Here is an 18,246-nt window from a genome sequence, read left to right as displayed (position 1 = left end):
TTTTTATTATAGTAAGTAGCATATGTTTTTGCATTTATTTTCATGTCTATCTTAGACTATAAATTCCTCCAGGGCAGGAGACATTGTGTCCCTAGCATCTACTGCATAGTGGCGTCTCCATAAAATTTCTTCAGAGTATAAATGCATGAATAAACCATGCCCTTCTGCTTCTTGAAACCATCTGCTTCTTTGGCCTCCTTATTCTTCTTCATCTTGCTTCCTGGGTGTCCTCTGATTTCTGATTGCTCTTGTTTTGTTTTTTATCCACTGGCTCTTCTTACTCAGACCACTTCTGACATGGCAAAATTGCCCCTCGTTCTGCCCTCAGCCCTCTCCTCACTCTTTCCTCTCCCTGGTAATCTCATCTGTGCATGTGGCTTCTGCACTCTCCCACTTGCTGAAGCCTTCCAAAGCCACACCTCCCAGTCCTGTCTCTCTTCTAAGCTCCAGACTTACTTTCCATCTGCTTTGGGGAAAGCATTGTGGTTGAGAGCTCAGCTCCAGTGCTGGAGGCTGCAGGAATGGGTCCCCACCATTGTCTCTTCAAATTACTTAATTTGTTTTTCCTCAGTGGTGAATTTTGGATGATGATGGCATCCCATTTGTAGGTTTGTTCTGAGGATTAAATGGAGCCATGTATATAAAGCTCTTAGCACAGGGCCTGGCTGGCATAGAGTAGGTAATCAGTAATTATTAGGTACTACTACTGGACATTCCATCCGAAGGTCCTGCAGGCCCCCTCACTTGTTCAAACCCAAACTCAGGATCATCCCTCTCATACCTCTTACTCGTTTCTAAACTCTCTGACCTTCTTAGGTAATGCTGAAATCAGTGGGACCTTTACTGGCACAGGCGTAATTTGGGGCTGGGAAGGACCTTTGGGAGACCCTTGGTATGTCTATAGCCTCCAGCATCTCTCAGCTAGATGGTTATACCCATCTACCTCCCCACCAGACTCACCCTGTGACCCAAACTCTATCTGATCTGCTTTTGCCAGACAGATTGTTGTAACATGCAAAGCAAATAATGAGCACGTCACACCCACCTTCCTCTGTTGCATCCTTAAACATTTTGATGATGGAATAAAGCCCAAGACCCTTAATGTGGCAAGTCAAGTCTTTCAAACTTGGTCTCTGGACCCTGTACTCACTTTCCTCTAATATGCCTTGGTACCTTCTGTTCCTCCTCTTGAAATGCCCTTCCCTCTTACCCTTCACACATCACCAGAGGTTATTTTGCTGCTCCTATAGCTTGTTATCCACACAGAGCACTTAATATAAACTCTGAGGTAATTATTTATCCCCTATGTGCCTCTTGTTCTCCATCTCACTTCCCTATCTAATTAGTTCACTGACTGCAGGCAACTTTTTTTTTTAATATAGCTTTGTTGCCTGAGCTTTGTTTCCAGGGCCTTACATATAAAAGAAACTCAATGATTTATGAATGAATAAATCTGGAGAGTCTGTGCTTTGGAGACAGTATAATTAGTCCATATCTTTGCTCTGTTTGTCTTGTGTGGGTATGTGGGTATGTGTTTACTAGAATAATGTGACCCTATTGCAACTTGATTATCTTGTGCAATGCTTTGTGTTTAGAAGTTGCAGCATGTTGTAATATGTCTTGGGAAGCGGAACTGTGTGACATAGGATATTCTCTCCTGTTATTTAAGATGTGTTTAAAAACTCATTTGACCACCATTCCTCTGGGTACCCAGTATGTACCAGGCACTGGGCAAGGCATAGGAATAGATGGTAATGATACCACAATAATACTTCTAATTATTGTGTACCTCTTTTATGCTAGACTCTGCTCATGAGATCAGCTACCTCCTAAACAGAAGGAAACAGAGCCTCATATTTAAACGTCTTTTCTAAGGGAATTCAGCTGATAAGTTGAGAACCAGATTTGAACACAGGTCTGCCTTATTCCTAAGCCACTGGCTCCTTTCAATACTGCATGCTACCTCATAGGTGCCAATTGATGAACACCTTCTGTGTCTGAGGTGCTGGGCATGTATTATTTTGATTTAATTCTAATGCTCCACAAGGCATTATTATCCCCATTGCATGGGAGTGGAATGGGCTCAGAGAAGTTGAGTAACTTGTGCAGGGTCACATAGAACTGTGGCAAGCAGCAGAGCTGAGATACTCAGGTTTGCTTGACTCCCGAGCTCATTCTCCGTCCACTTAGCACGTGGAATGATCTAGCCAGAGGGCAAAAGGCTTGTAAGCAGGTAATTGAAGTTCAGTGTAATAAGTGCAGGTATAAAATGGCCAGGGCAAGGAGCTGCTGAATTAATGAGGAAGAAATGGAGATAGCTGTTCAGGCTATGGGTTTTAAATGCTCTATCACATCAACATTACACTGTTAAATCATTCATTCATCAACTGTTGTTTAGACCCTTCAGTTTGCTAGGATACTAGTGGCAATAGATACAAACATGAGCAAAGAAAGATCATTTTTAAAAAGAACTCATGATCTTTTTGGGAGGAGAGATTAGATGGATGAGATGGAGAAAAAATGGCTGCAGGAGAAATCAATGCTACAACAGAATTAGTCACCAGGTACCATTTACCAAGCATGGAAATTAAACCAGCTGCCCTCTCAGTTACAAGTCCATCCCATCCAAACTCCATGCCAGGTGTGAAGGCTCTCCCGGTCAACTTGCCCTGCCAACCTCTAAATGACCTTCTGTACCTCTGCCACATTGACATATTCAAGGTTGCCAAACTTGTTCCTGTCACAGAACCTTTGTCCTTGCTGTTCCCACTGCCTGGCAAGCTCTTTCCCTAGTGCTGTGCTTCCCTGAATCTTGTAACCCAGGAATACTCAAGGGTCCCCTCCACAGAGAAGCGTTCCCTGGATGCCTTCCCCATTCACTCTTGGTTGCATCATCCAGTCCTCCATCTACTGCCAGCAAGAATCATGATCTAAAAGTCAGTATAGTTTAGTAGTTAAGAGCATGGGCTCTGGAAGCTGGGCTGCTGGGGTCCAATCTCATCTCTGATAATTTACTAACTGGGTAGCCAAGAACCAGCTACTTAACCTCTCTGTACCTCAGCTTTCTCATCTGAAATGGGAATGATAATAATAGTTCTTCTAGCTCCTATTGTACTAGTGAGAGAATTAGCTGAGTTTGTATATATAAAGCACTAATAGAGCCTGGCATATAGGAGAGATATAATAAATACAAAGTGAGTGAATCATCTCATTTACATGCATCCATCCAATACACAATGAGTCTGAATACAGGGGCACTGTAGAATGCAGGAGTGGGAATACAACAACCAACAGGACAGGCCCAGTCTCTGTCCTCAAGGAGCTTCTTGCCTGTCTGAACCATTTCCTTGGTTGACGCAGATGTGCATTTGACTTGTAAACTTTTGCCTAGAGATTATCTCAACTTTTCTCTTACTCCTAGTTTCTATCCGCCTTGTATGCTGTTTTCTGTTCTGGGATTTGTTGTGTCCAGGAGGCACCGAGGACCAATGCCTTATTGAGCCCTGAGGTGACACATAAATCGATGCATTTTTACAACCACATGATGTTTGTTGCTTGTAGTTGTATTCCTTCTTCTAATGTTAGAGTCAGTTAGAGGTTTGGCTTATGTTGAAATGGCAGAATCTTTCAAAGGAATGAGGAAAGCAGAATAATAGCTAAAAGGTTCACTTCTTGGCCTCCTCGTCTTCTGTTCTCATTGCTTAGAATGTTTCACAACCACTGGAACCACCTCCTTTTCCAAGTCTGGCTAATTTCATCTTGGACTAGATTTCACTTCCTCTTGGAAGCCTTCCCAGACTTTCCAAGACAATGGACTCTTGGGTAGAGCTTGCACTCATCTGTGTAGGTAAGACTTATTATTCCGCTGCAGGGTAACTGGCTATTCATCTGTCTGCCCCACGAGTCTGCAAGTGCCAAGTGCCTTATATCCTCAACCCAGCAATACCTTCTTGCTGTTAAGACGTAATGTTCTCTATGCATATATAATATATACAAATTGAATTTATGTAGAGGACAGGAACCAATAAAGCAGGTAAATTCGGCAGTCATTTGTATTGTCTTATAACAGGTCTATTTACTTTTTAAATGTATTTTTGTAGGGTTTTACTGAGTAGGATTATTGCTATAAAAAACAACCTCCAAATCTTAGTGGCTTAACACACACAAACCAACTTTCTCAACCATGTGACAGTTCAGTGCAAGCATTCAGTCAGTAGCCTTGCAAATCTTGTGGCTCCACCATCCCTTATGCCCTCAGCATTCTCTCTTGGCTCTTCTGCATTTAGTTGGCAGAGGGGAAAAGAAAAAACAATCGTTCAAGAGATTCTCTTCTGGGCCAGGCCCCAGGCATATATCACTTCCCATCCAGTTAACCAGAATTCAGTTACATGGCCACACGAACTGCTAGGGTAACTGTGAAATGTGGTCTCGTTGTGTGTCCAGGAGGAAAGGGAGATGGGTTTTGGTGACCACACAGCAGTCCTGCCACAAGAGCATACCAGAGCCAGGCAGTTCTTGGGTCAAGTGAGGCCCTGGTTTGCCTGCAGTGGGTCCCAGAGTGAAGTAATTACCCTGGTTATCTACTGTTTTGCCCTTGCAGACAAACACGTGTGATCAAAATCTAAACCATTGCCTTGAACTCATTGAGCAAGTTGCCAAGGTGCAGGGACAACTCTTTGGGATCCTCACAACAGCAGCCCAAGAAGGTGAGAATGGCTTGTAATTTCCCATCCAGTTCTGCTTGCCTTTCTCTCTTTTCTTGGTGCTTTTTTGTGTTCTTTGACTGTTGGTGTGGTTGGGTTTCTCTCACTGACGTGATGTGTGTATTCTCTCTCTTTTTTTTAATTATACTTTAAGTTTTAGGGTACATGTACACAACATGCAGGTTAGTTACATATGTATACATGTGCCATGTTGGTGTGCTGCACCCATTAACTCGTCATTTAACATTTTAGGAGGACGTAATGATGGTGTGGAAACAATCAAGTCACGCCTTTTGCCTTGGCTGGAGGCTTCCTTTACTGCTGCTTCCCTGGGAAAATCTGTTGACAGCAAGGTCCCCCCTCTGCAGGTAGGGATGCTGAAGGATAACCCTTGACTTTCTGAACAGTGAGATAAAACGAATCAGAAACCTCCAAGAGAAGAAGAGGACTTAATTCTGGTGGACTGATAGAATGTCACAATTTGTGATGGATATTGGTGGTTTCCATGGGACGGTGTTAGTTTTTGAACAGGTGGAGATCAGACTAGAAAGAGAGCACATACCTTGCTTAAGGCATCCGCATCATTACATCTGGGCAACCAAAACATTAGTTACTTTACTTTTAAACATTTATATGGATTTACCTATAATCCTTTCTAAAACAGCAGCATTTAGAAAGCATTTAGTCTGTTCTGAGAAAACCAAACATCACTTGTTCTCACTCATAAGTGGGAGCTGAACAATGAGAATACATGGACACAGGGAGGGGAACAACACAGCAGGGCCTGTTGGGGGATTGCAGGGGTGAGGGGAGAGAGAGCATTAGGACAAATAGCTAATGCATGTGGGGCTTAAAACCTAGTTGACAGGTTGATAGGTGCAGCAAACCACCATGGCACATGTATACCTATGTAAAAAACCTGCACATTCAGCATGTGTATCCCAGAACCTAAAGTAAAAAATAGTAATAATAATAATAACAGAAAGAAAGCATTTAGTCTGTTCTGAGCAAGAGCCTTATAAGATAGTGGCTGAAGGATCCCTGCTTGGAGATCACAGAGCAGAAAACCAGTCCCTCTTTTATGGCCCTGGGTAGGTATCTAAACATTTATGTCTCAATTTTCTTATTTGCTGAATGGAGACAATGGTTTTGCTGATCTAATAGGGTCATTTGTGAGAATTAAATGTGATAAGCACACTAAACAAGTTACACAGGGCCTGACACATGTTAGGTACTTTATAGACTTCAGTTATCATTAAGTAATTTTTTTCCCTGAGAATTTATGGACGCTTCTCAGGTTTTTATCCTCTGTGTGGGTGTTATTCTAGGTATAAAGATGTAGAATGATGTTTCAAACTCTTTTTGGAAATTGAGGTATAATTTATATTCAGTGAAATCCATAGATTGCTATTTCAGCAAATGCATATACCTGTGTAAATTCCCATCCCTATTGGAATATCAGACATCTCCATCACTCTAGAGCATTTCTTGCACGTTCCCCAGGGCAACCATCTTCTGATTTTTATCACTCTAGATTAATTTTGCCTGCACTAGAACTTCATGTGCATGGAGCCATGCATAATGTGCTCTTTTGAGTTGGGCTGTTTTTTAAAAATTCATCCATGTCATTTAATGTATTCAGACTGGTTTATTTTTTTTATTTTATTTTTTTTCATGTATCTTTCCAGGACACATTTGATAGGGAGAGACATAAAGATCCCAGTCCTCGGGATCGGGATGTGCAACAGTTAGACTCTAATTTGAACTCAACCCGGAGTCAACTCAACCAGGTTCAAGACGAGTAAGAGGAATGCAAGTTATCTTTTTCCAAAAAGAATTGTTTTCAATTTAATTAAGTTTTAAATTCAAAAGGAGAATAATGGCTCATGTAAAATGTGGGCATTTGCAAATAAGTAATATGATTGTGTGTGTGTCTGTGTGCATGTGTGTATGACAGAGAGACTGACAGAGAGAGAGTTTAGAGTCAGTGGTCAGTGTCTGTGGATCTGGGGACAGGATATATTATGATACATGGTCCCCTGGTTCCTTCTTTGGAGTTCCTTCTTCATAGGCACATCATCAGCCTATATTGACAAACAGGTAAAGATTGTTAGACAAAAATCTACCTTTTGGGAGGAAAATTTTTAAAAAGATGCAAAAGGGAAAGAATAAAAGAGAGTGAACAATCAGGCAAAGAGGAAAATTAAGAGAAAGACAGCAAAAGTCAAATGAAGCAGGCTGCATCTATCTGTCCATTATACTCATTTAGGGGTGTATGTGTGCTTCTCTGAATCTGAGAGAGTCAGAGTCTTTTAAGAAAGGAAGAATTCAAGATTTTGCAATAACTATTAGGTATAAGAATGTATTTTTAAAAAGTTAAGCAATTCCAGACAACAACACATATCAGATGCATGTTGTGCGCAGAGCCAGGGTAGCAAGCTTAGGGAATCACTGCAAAGAAAATTGTATGTAGACTTTGGGTTTGTACTTGAGGCAGGTAGACAAATATGTATGAAACTGTGTTTGACATACCTAACAAAAAATCCATCAATGGGAATTTCTCCTACCACAGCATTGCTTCATTGCTGACATAAATGGGACAGAAAGTAAGTCTTTTTTTAAAAAAAATTAATAACTAGTTAAGGCTTGGGATGGAATAATGTGTGGTGCTCTGCCTTGTTCCCTGATGACATTTCCATTTTTCTAAGGAAAAAATCTCTATTGATTTAGTTTTGCCTGATTATAAAAGTAATACAAATTTCTTTCTCAAAATGCATACAACAAATAAAAATTGATGAAAATCACTTGTTTTCTTGTCCCCATTAACATTTTGGTATATTTTACTCCAGACATTTTTCTTTGTGCCTGCACCTCCACACATATCCATTCATATTTCCAACTGGAATCATAATCAATGAGCAGTTATATACCTGAAGCAGTCAAAATTTATAAATGTAATATGCAAAAAGCATAAAATATATAATTTATTTCAACCAATGTGAGCTCATTTTGAAGGATTCTTCAATAAGCCACTTCAAGGTCACACAGTCATTTTTGGTTTACCGTAGTCCATTTTCTGTAAACATTCAGCTCATTCCAAGTGCAAACATGCATTAAGAGCTGTTTTTGCCCTCTCATGGGGTCTCCCTTCCCCTCATCCTTTCTAGGGAAGGGATGCTTGCATACTCTCCTGGTGACGGACATGAGGAGTTTTTGGTCTTAAACTGCCCTCTGGGTTCTTGCTGGCCTTAATTTCGTGTAGGCACTAGTGTCTCGTGCTGATGGGTCCTGAGTTGTGCATGTCTTGTCTGGGTAGGTCTCCTGGGACATTAGCTAGCAATGGCTGCAGATGACCCTCCATTTTCATCTAGTTGTGAGGCAGAGCATCAAAACTTTACTGGTTCTTGATGGCTGTCAGCACCAGTAGGGGCCAGAGTTTCCCAGTTCTCTTTCTTGTTTCAGTGACACTGTTGTTACCTATAAGGGGTACCATAGATCAAGAAACTTCATGCATGCTTTAAAAAAACTTTCCATTTGAAAATAATTTCAAACACAGCAAATCTGCTAGAATAGCGCTAAACATTTCCATATGCCCTTTCATATGCCTTTTGCCCTATATGCTTTATCACGTATGTGTTCCTTCTCTTTCTATATATATATTCTCTCCACCAACCATTTGGAAGTTGCATACATGAAGATGCTTGCTGCTTTTCCCTGGTTTTCTTAGTTTCTATTTTTATGTTATTTCAATAGATTTTGGAGAACAAGTGGTATTTGGTTACATGGATAAATTCTTTGGTGGTGATTTCTGAGATTTTGGTGCACCTGTCAACTGAGCGGTATACACTATAGCCAATGTGTAGTATTTTATCCCTCACGCTCCTCCTTCCTTTCCCTCCAAGTCCCCAAAGTCCATTATATCATTCTTATGCCTTTGCATCCTCATAGCTTAACTCCCACTTATAAGTGAGAACCATATGATATTTGGTTTTCCATTCCTGAGTTACTTCACTTAGAATAATGGCTTCCAGCTCCATCCAAGTTGCTGCAAAGGCCGTTATTTCATTTCATTGTATGGCTGAGTAGTATTCCATGGTGTATATATACCACATTTTCTTTATCCACTTGTTGGTTGATGGGCACTTAGGTTGCTTCCATATCTCTGCAATTGTGAATTGTACTGCTATAAACATACATGTGCATGTGTCTTTCTCATAAGATGGCTTCTTTTTCTTTGGGTAGGTATGCAGTAGTGGGATTGCTGGATCAAATTGTAGTTCTACTTTTAGTTAAGGAATCTCCACATTGTTTTCAATAGCAGTTGTACTAGTTTACATTCCTACCAGCTGCATAAAAGTGTTCCCTTTTCTCCACATTTACTCCAACATCTATTGTTTTTTGATTTTTTAGTTATGACAATTCTTGCAGGAGTAAGATGGTATTGCATTGTGATTTTAAATTGCATTTCCCTGATAATTAGTGATGCTGAGCATTTTTTTCATATGTGTATTTGCTGTTTGTGTGTCTTCTTTTGAGAATTGTCCATTCATTTCCTTTGCCCACTTTTTAATGGGATTAATTTTTTTTCTTGCTGATTTTTTTTGTGTTCCTTGTAGATTCTGGATATTAGTTCTTTGTCAAATGCATAGTTTGTGAATATTTTCTCCCATTCTGTGGGTTGTCTGTTTACTCTGCTGAGCAGAAGTTTGTTTTTGTTTCTTTGTTTCTTCTGCTGTGCAGAAGCTTCTTAGTTTAATTAGGTCCCATTTTATTTATTTTGTTTTTTGTTGCATTTGCTTTTGGGTTCTTAGGCATGAATTCTTTGCCTAAACCAATATCTAAAAGAGTTTCTGGTGTTATCTTCTAGATTGTGGTTTCAGCTCTTAGATATAAGTCTTTGATCCATCTTGAGTTGATTTTTGCATGAGGTGAGAGGTGAGGATCCAGTTTCATTCTTCTACATGTGGTTTGCCAGTTTTCCCAACATCGTTTGTTGAATAGGGTGTCCTTTCTCCACTTTGTTTAGTTTTAACCTACCTGTAGTTCTTATTCTGTTTTTAAATTTAAGGTATCACTAAAAGAATTTGTTCTCCACATTCTATGGTAGCCAGCTCTCTCTTCCCTCCCTTACTTTGCCTACTTGTCTCTTAAGCCAGGGTGCTGCCCATTATGGAATGAATGGACCACCCAAGGAGGTTCCCTATATCTAACCTTGTGGAGACTGGTTTGGTTCTGATTTAGTTCCAAAATGCAAATTCCAATAATTATGGGCAAATGGCCACAAGTCTGCACAGGTTTGATGAACCCCCAAGCAAGGGAAGACTTCTAGATTTTATGCCTGGATTCTGGTTATGAATCTTGCTTTTCCTCCTCTCCTATCTATCAGAATGTCCAATTGAATCTATCGCCTAAACTTTCACACTTGCCCCTTTCTTTCTATTCCGCCACCCCTGCCCTGGTTCAATCCTCTGATATCTCTTTCCTGAACCAATTGCCTTCCTTCTAACTGGCTTCCCCACTTCCATTCTTGGTCAACTACCATCCATTTTCCACTTAGCAAATATGTATATTTTTTATTGTATCAAGTCATCCTTTTTTGTTTTTGTTTTGAGACAGAGTCTCGCTCTGTCACCCAGGCTGGGGTGCAGTGGCGCGATCTCGGCTCACTGCAAGCTCTGCCTCCCGGGTTCATGCCATTCTCCTGCCTCAGCCTCCTGAATAGCTGGGACTACAGGTGCCCGCCACCATGCCCAGCTAATTTTTTGTATTTTTAGTAGAGACGGTGTTTCACCATGTTAGCCAGGATGGTCTCGATCTCCTGACCTCATGATCCGCCCACCTCAGCCTCCCAAAGTGCTGGGATTACAGGCATGAGCCACGGCGCCCGGCCATATCAAATCATCCTTCTGATTAAAAGCCATTAGTCTCCTCCTTTTAAAAATGTTATATTTTATTTTAAGTTCTGGGATACACGTGCAGGATGTGCAGGTTTGTTATATAGGTAAACGTGTACCATGGTGGTTTGCTGCACAGATTAACTCATCACCTAGGTATTAAGCCCCACATGCATTCTGATCATGCATACCTGATGCTCTCCCTTCCCCCAACCCCCAACAGGGCCTAGTGTGTATTTTTCCCCTCCCTGTGTCCCTGTGTTCCCATTGTTCAGTTCCCACTTATGAGTGAGAACATGTGTTGTTTGGTTTTCTGTTCCTGCATTAGTTTGCTGAAGATAATGGCTTCTAGCTTCATCCATTTTCATGCAAAGGACATAATCTTATTCCTTTTTTGGCTGCATAGCATTCCATGGTGCATATGTACCACATTTTCTTTATTCAGTCCATCATTGATGGGCATTTGGGCTGATTCCATGTCTTTGCTATTGTGAATAGGGCTACAATAAATATATATGTGCATGTATCTATAATAGAATTATTTATATTCCTTTGGGTATATACCCAGTAACGGGATTGCTGGGTCAAATGGTATTTCGGTTCTAGATCCTTGAGGAATCACCACACTGTCTTTCACAATGGTTGAACTAATTTATATTTCCACTAACAGTGTGAAAAAGTTCCTATTTCTCTGCAGCCTTGCCAGCATCTGTTGTTTCTTGACTTTTTAATAATCACCATTCTGACTGGCATGAGATGGTATCTCATTGTGGTTTTGATTTGCATTTCTCTAATAATCAGTGATGTTGAACTTGTTTTTATATGTTTGTTGGTTGCATAAATGTCTTCCCTTGAGAAGTGTCTGTTCATGTTCTTTGCCCATTTTTTGATGGGGTTGTTTGTTTTTTTCTTATAAGTTTGTTTAACTATTCTCTTCCCTTTATACTTAGAAAAAAATTCTAAATTTCTCACCAGGGCTCTCATAACACCCCTCCTGATCTGGCTGTATTTCTGCTCCGTTGTCATCTCCTGTCACTTTCCCCTGACCCAGTCTACTCTCTACTTCCTCACCTTGAGGCTTTTGCCTGTGCTCTTCCATTGCCTGAAAGAACTTCCCAGTCTTCCACTGGCTCTTTGCATGCCTGGCTCTTTATTATCCTCCAAGTCTCAGCTTAAATGTGCCTTTCTCAGAGTCTTTCTGTGACCACCATACTTTGAAAGGTCTTTCTTCTCTCCTTTAATTCTCTTTCACGGTGATCTGCTTTTCTCATAATAGCACTTATGAGAAAAGTTAGAGAGTGAAGTCACAACTGGGAACTTAAAAAAATAAACTTGCTTGCATATTTATGATCTATCTCCCCAACTAGCCTGGAAGATCCAAAGTGTTACTGTCTTGCATTGCTGAATTGACACTGTTGTATCCCCAGTACTGAGCATCATGCCTGGCTCATAGTAAGTCCTCAATAATCTGCTCAATGAATGAACAGATATGCTACAAAACATTTAAATAGAACGTCAGTCTGATTAAAACAATTGTTAGCATATGAATGTACTTTTCTTTCTTCTTTCTGTATGTCATCCAAGCATGTGAAATTAGCATATATGTTTGCTTGTATGTGCATCTGCTTGTATGTGTTAGGAGAAAAATACCCAAGTTCTTCATTCCTGCTTGTATTTTCCTCCTTTTCTTGATCCATTTTCTACAGTTCATTTTCTCTTAAAAAAAATGTTCATTTTCACATATTTACTTTTAAGAACTTGTTACATCTTTATATTTGAATTAAATATATTAGTTTCCTTTCAATCTCCAATAGCCATATTATCAAGTTAATGCTATTTTTTTGCTTTCTTTTCATCTTTAGGCATTTCATTCATTCATTCATTTCTCATTTAAAAAATATACCATGTGACAGGAACTGTTTAGGTACTGGGGATAGAGATGAATAAAATAAGATTATTGCCCTCAAATAGTTTATAGTGTGAATGCAATGAGGTAAATGTGAATGGAGTGCCGAGAAGGGGAAACAAACTTTGCTTGGGAGAATTGGGGATACTATGTGGAAGGCCCTTGCCGAGTGGGCATTTATTAGAGGAGGAAGCAGGTGGGGGATGGAATTTTCGGTGTCTGGTTAGGATCTATGGGATTGACAGGGATGCTGTTAGCACATTATTTCTCAGGCTGCTTCACTCTCTAAGTGAAAATCCCAGTGTTTTGCCTTCCACTGTTCTTCCATCCAGAGGGAAGGATAAAGGCTGGTGTGAGTTTGGAAGGCAATTGCACTGTCTTAGCCTCAGGACAAGTGCTATGATATCTGGCAGGGTCAGAGAAGTCAAGAAGACTTTGTCAATTCAAGTCTCACTGTTCTGGGGCAACTTCATTGAGGACCATTGGTCTTCATTCAGTATCATCTATCTCACTTCCGTTTTGTTTTGTTTTTTTTTTTTGTAGACATATTCTTACTTTGTCACCGAGGCTGAAGTGCAGTGGCACAGTCATAACTCACTGCAGCTTCAAACTCCTAGTCTGAAGAGATTCTCCCACCTCAGCCTCCTGAGTAGCTGAGACTACAGGCACACGCCACCATACCTGGCTAATTTTATTTATTTATTTTTTATACAGACAGGGTCTCACTGTGTTGCGCAGGCTTGTCATGAACTCCTGAGCTCAAAAGATTCTCCTGCCTTGGCTTCTCAAAGCATTGGAGTTACAGACATAAGCCACTGCACCCAGCCCCACTTATTTTTTAAACTAGGTAGACCTAAATAATATGATTTATTATGATTTGTCTACCATGAAGAGGATGTGAAACTAACTATGACAGAGATACAGTGAAAACTCAGAGAATTTGTGCTCAATAAGTAGTAGAAGTCAGAGGCAGGAAGACATGAAGTACTTGATTGTCAAGGGTGATTGTGAGGACTTTATAGGTGGGCACATAATTTTTTTAAATATTGAAGAAGTTTGCAGCCCCAAAGTCCAAAGCAATAAAAATCAATGTTGGTATATTATAGAAAAATGGAGATTTTGTAGAGAAAGCCAACTTGGGGCTTTGATGTAATTAGAGCAGATGAATTAGGTGGGTGAGAAGGAGAAATTGAACAAGTTTCTTTGTTGTTTATATTCTAATACTAATAGTCTTTTGGGGGTAGTAGCTCTATAATTTCCTAGTGTTTGACATTGAGCAAAGGATGTTAGCATGTTTTAGCGTACAAGTCCACCACAATATTTGCAATATTACCTGATTGAATGCAGATGTCTTTTAACTTGATCTTGTTTATGTTGAACTGTCATATACCAGAAGTTCCTAAGTGAGCCTCTGCCTTGATTTAGAAAGTCTGCCAATTTTGAAAAATCTATCTTTAGTTACTGATTTATCTTACAGTCTGGCTGAAACTGAAACGAATCTTGAAGAAAGCAAGAACAGATCGGCCATATCCCTTTTGGCTGCAGAGGAGGAAATAAGTCAGCTAAAAAAGCAGTAAGAAAAAAATTACAGGATTATTGCAGCCTAAATCATTGAATTTAGCTTTTTTGGTGCTCCATTACAACATGAAAGAATCTGTTCACCATCAGAGAGAAAATGCAGAAATATTTTTATTAATTTTATATATATATTTACTACAAAAATATTGCTTATCTACTATAGAAAACTTCCAAAGTACAACATAGTATAAAGGCAAATAAAAACCCTTTCATAATTGCAGAGCCAGTGACTGTTACCATTTTACATTCTTTCCAATTAATATATTAAAAATAGAGTTGAGACTACAGAATAAAATATATAAGTATACGATTTTAGATCCTAACTTTTCACCTGACATTGTTTTCTCTATCACTAATAAAAAATACTGCAGAAGTTAGTTTTAAATAGGTTCATTATGGTCCATCATTTGGGGATTTCCCTCATATTGAATATTTACTTGTATACTAATTTTCAACATGGGAAATAATATTGGGATAATTTTTGTGGAAAAATCTCAGTTGAACTGTCATATTATTCCTTAAAGATAAACTTCTAGAAGGGGAAAATTAACATTGATCTTTTAAGGTTATACCTTCCTGGATCTTAATTTTGATCTCCCCCTCCCAAAAGAGTAAGTGGGGGGTGTGTTTTACACACACACACACCCCTTTTGATTATCTTCACACGTGTTCCAATGGTTCTGATTTCGTTAGGAACACCCATAAATCTTAGCTAGGAACACTGTCCTATTTTCTACTTCTGTCTTCCCCTTCCTCATCATTTTAATCTCTAATTTCCTATTTGTTATACCTTCTCAAATCCATCAATCATATTACTCATCAATTACCTATAGCACCAATTCTGTTCTTTACTGTTTGTAGTGCAGCTTTTCATTCTATTATATCTTTAGCTTCTTTGCATCCTTCTTAATCTTACTAACTTTCTTATCTTCTTAATCTTACCTTTTCATTTTACACCCTTGTCATTTTCATCACAGCATCTTCTCTTCTCCCGGCTTTTGCTCTTGTTTTATGGTGGCCATGCCACTTTGTATCTTGATAAGGATGCCAATTTTATTTCTAAAGATTTTTTTTTGTTTGCTACATTATTTTCATAGGTTCACACTTCTAGCTAGTTTTGTGGATGTTATTCAATTTCCATTGTAGTTTTCTCTCATATTCCAACTGTTCAGAGAATCAAAGATTCTAATTAATATTAAATATTCCAATTAATATGTTAAAAATAGAGTTGAGACTATTCAGAGAATCAAAGAACTAATGAGGGTAGGAGATTGTGTTTTAGACCAGCTTCCTGAATAGCTTTTGGAGGTCAAATGAGCATGCAGTTAAGATCTGTCCAACATGGGACAGTATGACTATGGGTCCAGTGTTTTTGCTAGAGGATCTGCATGAGTGTCCTTTCTTTAGGAACTTTTCCCCAGGCAAGCTGCAGACATGGAATGGCACCCTGACCCTGGCAGTTCTGCTCCTTGCTAATTTGTTCATTCATGTGTATTTCCATCAGAGTTTCCCAGTGCAATAATGGCAGGCTGAGTAGGGTCTGTCGTTAAGCATGCCAATTGCTGCTTATTACCTTTCCTTCCTTCCTTCACTCCCTCCCCTCTCCTCTCTTCCCTTCCTCTGCCCTCTCTCTTTGCTGTTCAGGCTTAAATCTCTTCAAGCTCAGGAGGATGCCCGCCACAGAAACACAGATCAGAGGAGCTCAGAGAATAGGCGGTCAGAGCCTCAGAGCTTGGAGGAGTGGAGGTTGGAGCAGTGGAACTCACTCAAGCGGAATGCAGACCAGCGGGACACAGAAGCCATGTCCGACTATAAGAAACAGCTCCAAAACCTGAAGGAGGAGATAGCTGTTCTGTCTGCTGAGAAACGTGCACTCCAAGGAAGGTCAGACAAACTCCCAAAGATCTTCTCATTTAGGCTCTTTTTGCTGAGTTAAGGGATCGCGGAGGGGGAAATAAGTAAAATGATAAAATGATACCCTGAACCAAAACCTCAGCAATCTGCCAAGCTTTGAATTGTAAAGGGATTGTTTTCTTAACTGCACCCCTTCCAGAGAGAGAAAATACCTCCTGAGTTGCCAGCACTTGGACACTAATTAACTTTGGGCTGAGAGATATGGAGAAGGAAAGTTCTTTTTTTTTTTTTTTTTGAGACAGAGTCCCGCTCTGTCGCCCAGGCTGGAGTGCAATGGCATGATCTCAGCTCACTGCAACCTCTGCCTCATGGGTTCAAGTGATTCTCCTGCCTCAGCCTCCTGAGTAGCTGGGATTACAGGCATATACCACCATGCTAGGTTAATTTTGTTTTTACTTTTAGTAGAGATGGGGGTTCACCATGTTGGCCAAGCTGGTCTCGAACTCTTGACCTCAGGTGATCTGCCTGCCTCCACCTCCCAAAGTGCTGGGATTACAGGCATGAGCCACCACGCCCGGCTAAAGGAAAGTTCTTTGGCTTGAAACCAGATTTGTGCGGGCCTATGGTGCAAGAGGTGGTACCCTCATGGAAAAAATGTTCTGTAATATGAGGGGTCATTTTCTCTGAGGCCTGGGAGTCCTCCCTCCAGGGATACTGTCCATTTCACTGCAGGGTATTTCCCTTTTATATCTGACTTTGATGGCATATGTAGGTGAAGTGTTCTTGTGAAATCCCTTTCTACTTATGGACAGATTTTAAGACAGGTCATCCAGATAGTGTTAAGTAAGGACAAAGTAGATGTTTCTCTGGAGTCTGCATTTCCCTTATTCTTTTTAACAACCCCCCTCAAGCCCCTAATGTGTTCTGCTCCAGGCTATGAGAGCCCCCATTCCCGTTCTCTAAATGTCACCACAGTCTTTAATTTTGGGGAATCATTCTGTCAGTGTTGGGTTTGTGCCCACTTGTATTGGCTTCCAAGAACCTATTCTGTGCCTGTTTGACATGGTAGTAGTATTTACGCCATGGGAATTGGAAAACACCATAAGTAAGTCTTGCCCTACCCAACCCAACCTCCCTGACTGTTGTACTCAGTTTTGCAGTACTTTTTGCCAGGTAGTTTCTTCTGTAAATCCTCCCTTTATGGAGACCCATTTACTTCAGGCTAGCTAGTCTGATAATTTACTTCGTACTTGAGGGCAATGTAACTTTTTACTGATACAGTAGTTTACAATATACCCAGTACTTCCACATGTATTTGCTCATCTGACCTTCCAATCCCCACCTCCACCCTAAAATAGGGCAAAGGTTATGTATGTGAAAACTGGGAATTCCAGCTACTTAGGACCTAGGTTGTGGTGGGGAAGATTGCTTGAGCCCAGGAGTTCTAGACAAGCCTGAGCAACGTGGCAAGAACTCATCTCTAAAAAAAAGTTAAAAAAATGAATAAATTAGCTGGGTATGCTTGTGGTCCTAGATCCTCTGGAGGCTGAGGCAGGAGGAACTCTTTAGCCCAGGTGTTTGAAGCTGCAGTGATCTATGATTGAGCAAGGGATTTTTGGAAACCAGTCAGTAAAGGTTCTGGCCCAGTTTTTGTTACTTTGGGAGAGTGTGTTAAGCCATTTGGCTTGTCTGAAAATTTCTTGGACGTGAGTTTCCACTCTTCCAGACACATTAATGTAGATCAACAGGTTTTACTGATGACAGCAACTTGTTCAGCTAGGAGATAATCTAGAGCTCGTCTATTTCAAAAACCATTCCTGCTAGTGAGCCTAAAGACTTTTCTAGCAACGATAGACTTGCACCAGTATTTGCTAAGGCCAGTATTTGCCAGTATTTCAAGGGAGGTGGTAAGTTCCCATAGTGATTTCATGGTAAGTAAAACCTCACCAAGGGGCAAGAGTTATGATAGTTCCCACAACTCTGGCCACAATAAATCCTAGGGTCCTTTTTCTTCTAGAATGGGATTCTAGATTGGAAGCTATGTTCAGGACAGTGATTTGAGTGGGAGCTATTGTACCCAGAGTATGAACATCATAATGAAGAGAATTATGCAGATAGAATAAAGCCAAAGCTTGAAAGGAGTTTAAATAATTTTTAGCAGTGCCGCAAAGCCGTAAGAGCCCAGGAGTGGCAGCCAGGTAATATGGTGTTGATTAGTTTGATTAAAATGTTGGAAACAAAGGAAAGGGGCCTCTTGACAGTTTTTGAGAGGCCCCATGTGAGAGGAAAAGTCATGTTAATGTCCCAACTG

General features: G+C 40.2%; 1 protein-coding gene across 7 annotated transcripts in view; it reads left to right on the top strand.

The window, feature by feature from the left end:
- SPATA18 (spermatogenesis associated 18) overlaps positions 1 to 18,246 on the top strand; it is a 43,334-nt gene that overhangs the window by 4,507 nt on the left and 20,581 nt on the right. For 2 of the 7 annotated variants that reach the window (XR_654761.3, XM_009240027.3), the window contains exons 2-6: positions 4,601 to 4,706; positions 4,956 to 5,071; positions 6,392 to 6,504; positions 13,981 to 14,076; positions 15,726 to 15,965. Coding sequence is in view for 6 of the 7 variants with exons in the window: in XM_009240027.3 (XP_009238302.1) it covers positions 4,601 to 4,706; positions 4,956 to 5,071; positions 6,392 to 6,504; positions 13,981 to 14,076; positions 15,726 to 15,965 (671 nt within the window). In the remaining variant the exon portion in view is untranslated. Of the gene's footprint in view, positions 1 to 4,600; positions 4,707 to 4,955; positions 5,072 to 6,391; positions 6,516 to 7,280; positions 7,310 to 11,964; positions 12,050 to 13,980; positions 14,077 to 15,725; positions 15,966 to 18,246 lie in introns of those variants that run through there. The other 5 variants (XM_002814794.5, XM_054554016.1, XM_054554017.1 and 2 more) reach the window with 5 other exon arrangements.

Source organism: Pongo abelii, chromosome 3 (assembly GCF_028885655.2).
Source record: "Pongo abelii isolate AG06213 chromosome 3, NHGRI_mPonAbe1-v2.0_pri, whole genome shotgun sequence".
Lineage (NCBI taxonomy): Eukaryota > Metazoa > Chordata > Mammalia > Primates > Hominidae > Pongo > Pongo abelii.
This window is presented reverse-complemented; position numbering and strand designations above follow the sequence as displayed.